The sequence below is a fragment of the Colobus angolensis genome, unplaced genomic scaffold, assembly GCF_000951035.1.
Source record: "Colobus angolensis palliatus isolate OR3802 unplaced genomic scaffold, Cang.pa_1.0 Scaffold178, whole genome shotgun sequence".
Classification (NCBI taxonomy): Eukaryota; Metazoa; Chordata; class Mammalia; order Primates; family Cercopithecidae; genus Colobus; species Colobus angolensis.
The window spans coordinates 5,029,390-5,034,830 of NW_012114910.1; the positions used below are offsets into that span (position 1 = coordinate 5,029,390).

At 51.6% G+C, this 5,441-nt stretch overlaps 1 protein-coding gene across 1 annotated transcript in view; it reads right to left on the minus strand.

The window, feature by feature from the left end:
- Positions 1-6: 6 nt before the first annotated feature.
- The window catches only part of CCL22 (chemokine (C-C motif) ligand 22), a 6,389-nt gene continuing 954 nt past the window's right edge, over positions 7-5,441 (minus strand). Inside the window, exons 2-3 of the mRNA XM_011938847.1 lie at positions 4,231-4,354; positions 7-995 (exon numbers count right to left, since the gene is read on the minus strand). Coding sequence (XP_011794237.1) covers positions 911-995; positions 4,231-4,354 — 209 coding nt within the window. The 3' untranslated portion in view covers positions 7-910. The remainder of the gene's footprint in view (positions 996-4,230; positions 4,355-5,441) is intronic.

A 5,441-nucleotide genomic window follows, 5' to 3' on the forward strand; every position in this document is an offset into this window, starting at 1 on the left:
AAAAAAAAAAAAAAAGGCGGGGGGGAGAGTGGGGGAAGAAAGGTGAATCTGGGCAAATTTGGGGCTTCACATTGACCCAGCTGGCCCCTTTCTAGTGACCTTGAGTCTCTGTATTGATATGTAACTGCCTTTTGGCAGGGAGAGGGGAGGGTCATTAGTTTTATTGATTTTGTCTGTAGCCACTTTCTGGGCTCTGATTCTGAGCTGGGGCCTGTCTGCAGTGCTCTATGCCAGAGGCCGGGAGACCAGAGTAACTTAGATATGAACCTTGGTCCAACTAGTGGGGAGGTGGGGGAGACAACCTCCAAATCCCAAGAATCTGGGGAAACTGTGACTAGGGTTATTAAGAGAGGACAGAGGGCCAGGGGATGTCTAATACATGAAATGGAATTACCAGCTGCTTGGGCAAGCAATGCCTTAGAGGGCTGGTGGGGCTACACATGTGCAGGTGGTGGGACTTTCTCGGTGTCGGCAACATCCCAGGCAAAGACCCAGAAGTGGGATGTGTAGTATGGGTTTGGAGAACAGGGAGCTAGAACCCAACATGCATGAAGGGAAGTGGGCAGGCTGGAGACAGAGATGGAACCCAGATCCAGAAGGCCGCATGCCAGGCTTGGGAGCCCTGACCACAGCTTAGGGCAGTGGGGAGTCATGGAAGGGTTTGAGCAGGGGAATCGCTGATGGGAACAGGACACTCTGGCTGCAGGGAGGCAGAGGATGGGTTAGAGGGGTCGGGGGGAGATGGGAGTGACAGCACGGAGGTGACAAAGGGTGACAGCCACCAGGATGCAGATCAGGGAATGCAGAGAGGTGGCACAGGCTTCCGGCCGGGAGCAGCTGTAATGGCAGGGAGGTAGGGCTCCTGAGCTTTCCTCGAGGAGCCAAGGCCATGGTCATCAGAGTAGGCTCTTCATTGGCTCAGCTTATTGAGAATCATCTTCACCCAGGGCACTCTGGGATCGGCACAGATCTCCTTACCCCTGGAGGTTAGCAACCTGGAAGGGGAGACCCCAGAGACAATGCAGCAACATTAGCACGCAGCAAGGAGGCCACACCCTCAGGAACTTAGCATTTATGAGCCACCTACTTTATGCAGGGCTCAGCATTTATGAATCACCTACTGCACATGACATTACCTGCTAAATAGAGTGGTTCAAAATTTACGAGTCACCTGTGGTGTGAAAAGAATTATTTCTCAAGAGGAAGAGGAGGCCGGGAGCTCACGCCTGTAAACCCAGCACTTTGGAAGGCCGAGGCAGGAGGATTGTTTGAGCCTAGGGGTTTGAGACCATCCTGGGAAACATGGCAAAACCCTGTCTCTACAAAAATGTACAAGTCAGCCAGGCATGGTGGCATGTGCCTGTGATCTCAGCTGTTTGGGAGGCTGAGGTGGGAGGATTGCTTGAGCTCAGGACATCGAGGCTGCAGTGAGCCCAGGTCTCTGCTCCACTGTACTCCAGCCTAGGCAACAGAATGAGACCATGTGTCAGGAAAAAAAAAAAAGGAAGAGGAGCAGCAAGGACTTCCAAGACCCTCAGTTCTTTAGTCCCGGCCTTGAGTTCCAGGTGAGGCCATGAAATAGAATCCCCAAGAGTTGGGTGTTTTTGTGTTTTTTTTTTAGATGAAGTCTCTGTCACCCAGGCTGGAGTGTAGTGGTACGATTTTGGCTCGCTGCAACCTCCACTTCCCAGGTTCAGGAGATCCCCCTGCCTCAGCCTCCCAGGTAGCCAGGATTACAGGTGCCCACCACAACGCCCGGCTAATTTTTGTATTTTTAGTAGAGATGGGTTTTCACCATGTTGGCCAGGCTGGTCTTGAACTCCTGACCTCAAGTGATCTGCCTGTCTCGGCCTCCCAAAGTGCTGGGATTACAGGAGTGAGCCACCTCGCCAAGCCAGAATCCCCAAGAGTCTTATAATACGCTTAACTACTCTGAGCCTCAAGACACATTCTTTCTGGGGTCCCTTCTGGCTCAAAATCCAATGATCACATATGATTTGATTGATTGATTGATTGATTTTAGAGACAGGGTCTCACTCTATTGCCCAGACTTGTCTTGAACTCCTGGTCTCAAGTGATCCTCCCAACGTGGCCTCTCAAAGTGCTGAGATTACAGATGTAAGCCACTGCACTCAGCTTTTTTTATTTAAAAAAAAAAAAAAAGTCTCACTAAGTTACCAGGTTGACCTCAAAATCCAGGGTTCAGGCAATTCTCCTGCCTCAGCCTCCCAAGTAGCTGAGAGGCACTACCGTGCCCAGCAATTGAGCATCTATTATGTGCCAAACATTCAGCTCTTCACCTTCCTCTTACATTACCGTGCCCTATAATGCTCAAGAGGCCCCCTAACCTCCGTGTGCTCATTTACTCATCTGTGAAAAGGGGGTCATGATGGCACCTGCTGCGTAGGATTGTTTCAAGGATGAAATGAGTTTATATTTATAAAGTGCTTACAACAGTGCCTAGCGCTTAGCAAGCACTCTCTATGTGTTTGAAAACACAAATGGGCCGGGCGCGGTGGCTCAAGCCTGTAATCCCAGCACTTTGGGAGGCCGAGACGGGCGGATCACGAGGTCAGGAGATCGAGAACATCCTGGCTAACATGGTGAAACCCCGTCTCTACTAAAAAAAAAATACAAAAAGCTAGCTGGGCGAGGTGGCGGGCGCCTGTAGTCCCAGCTACTCGGGAGGCTGAGGCAGGAGAATGGCGTAAACCCGGCAGGCGGAGCTTGCAGTGAGCTGAGATCCGGCCACTGCACTCCAGCCTGGGCAACAGAGCAAGACTCCGTCTCAAAAAAAAAAAAAAAGAAAAGAAAATACAAATAAGTCAAATAAGTAAAGGTTATTACTTCATTATACTGTTGGGGAAACTAAGGCTCAGAGTTAGAGAAGAACTCTGGGAGGGCTTCCTGCTTCAGCCTTCTTTGTTATTCACCTGCAGATCCCTCTAAGAGATTATGTCAGCAATAAGGAGGAGGAAGACGAGAAGAAGATAATAGAGGCCCAAAGCGGGTCATGAGTCCCTAAACCCAGGCTCCCCCAGTGTGTGATTTGGTGGACAGCAGGCTCTGAGCAGTTGGAGAAGGAGCCAGAGAGGCTACCGCAGAGAGGGCAGAACCCATCACCCAGCCAGGTGCAGGTGCAGGCTCCAGGCCAGGGAAAAGGAGGCAAAGAAGCCAGAGAAAGAAGCAAAGGAGAGCAAGAAACTCAGGAGAAAGCCCTGAATGAGGAACCAGGAGTGAGTTCTGGCTCCAGCCTGGGCAGCCTTGAGCAGGTCACTGTCCCTTGCTAAGCCTGTTTCTCCATCTCTACCATCGGAATCGTTGAACCTCCTCAGAGGATTGTTGTGAGAATTAAACCAGTTAACACAGGTAATGATCAGAACAGTGCCTGGCACTCGGGAGGCACCTTGGAAATTTTAGCTCTTAATATTATTCTTCCAGTCAAAATGGGTTGCCTCGGACTTCTGGGAGCCTGGAGAGGATCCAAGACACTTCTGGTGTGAGCATTTTTTTTTTTTTTTTTTTTTTGAGACAGTGTCTCGGTCTGTTGCCCAGGCTGGAGTGAGGTGGAATGATCTCAGCTCCCTGCAACCTCCACCTTCCAGGTTCAAACGATTCTCCTGCTTCAGCCTCCCAAGTAGCTGGGACCACAGGCACGCACCACCACACTCAGCTAATTTTGTATTTTTAGTAGAGATGGGGTTTCACCATGTTGACTAGGCTGATCTCGAACTCCTGACCTCAAGTGATCTGCCTGCCTGCCTCGGCCTCCCAAAGTGCTGGAATTACAGGCGTGAGCCACCACGCCTGGTTCACCATCCATTTTTGCCCAGAACCTGGGAGCATCTTTGCTGACTCAGTGGCACTAGGCATACTCCTATACCTGCTATATCCAAATACCCTAGATGCCACAGCTACTGACGGCCTACTGCCATGCCCACACTGTGGCGGCACCCTGTTTACTCAGCTTGGCATCCTCAGAACCTGACATGTTGCCTGGCGCCTAGTAAGCACCTGATGATATTTGCTAAATTATCACATTATTTTTGTTTGTAGTACACCCAAGCCTGAACTGAGTCACGTCTTCCAGCCAAGCCATCCTGGCAGGCATCTGGTAGCCCTGCCACATCCCTCTCATCCCTGGGTGTGTCCCATCCACCAGCACCTGGGCCATCCCAGGCTGTACCCGTCAGACCCACCAAGACCCTGTGGCCCCAGCTCCCTACTCACACCACGCCAGGCCTCGGGCAGGAGTCTGAGGTCCAGTAGAAGTGTTTCACCACACGCAGGGGCAGACGGTAACGGACGTAATCACGGCAGCAGATGCTATCTTCCATGTTGGCGCCATACGGGCCTAGTGGAGGGGTGCCCAGTGAACTCACAAGCTGGAGCCCGGAGAGGTCACCCTCGGCCCCAGCCCCTGATCTCGGCCTCTCCAAGCTCCAGGAAAGAGATGCAGTTTTTCTGTTCTCATGTGGAAAGATGGTGACCAGAGGATTCTGAGCCCTCCAAGATCCTATCCTTGGAGCTTCTGAGAAGACCCTTACGGTCTGATGTCTACACTCTGGGACAGTCAGCTTTAGGAACAGGGATTCAGAACAACTAAGCATCAGCTGTACCCCCAAGATGGGACTCAGTGACTCTGAGCCACAAGGTGCCTTAGATCCTTGCTGTTCAAGGTAAGGTCCATGGTCCGTGGCATCAGCGTCACCTGGGAGCTTGTCAGAAATGCTCAGCCCCCAGCGCCAGACCTGCTGAATCCGGTGTGCATTTTGACAAGCTCCCCAGTGATCCATCAGCACATGGGCACTTGAGAAGTCAGCTTCTGCTCATATATGTGCAGTGGGAAGGCTGCGGTCCAGAGAGGGAGAGGCACTTGCCCAGGATCACACAGCAAGATGCAGCAGAGTCAGGACCAAGGCTCAATAGAGGACAATCACATAGACCCGGGTTCGAGTCCTGCTTTCCCCTGACTCACTGGGCCACCCTGACCAAGTCATTGAATCCTCTGAGGCCCAATTTCTTCATCTGACCAAAGGGGTAATAACAGTACCAGCTTCAGAGGGTGTTTAATGCATGAAAAGCACTCAGAAAGCCCAGCAGCTGGGAGCAATTCTTGTTTATAGCTGCCCCACCCCACTCCAGTGCTCACTCCTCCACCCAACACAGCACAAGCATAGAGTGGGGTGGAGAAGGAGTCAGGAACCCATACTGAGGACAGGTTCTGGACAAAAATGGATAGTGAGCCCAGCGCAGTGGCTCACGCCTATAATCCTAGCACTTAGGGAGGCTGAGATGGGAGTATCACTTAAAGTCAGGAGTTCAAGACAAGCCTGGTCAACATGGTGAAACCCCATCTCTACTAAAAATACAAAAATTAGCCGGGCATGGTGGTGGGTGCCTGTAATCCCAGCTACTCAGGAGGCTGAGGCAGGAGAATC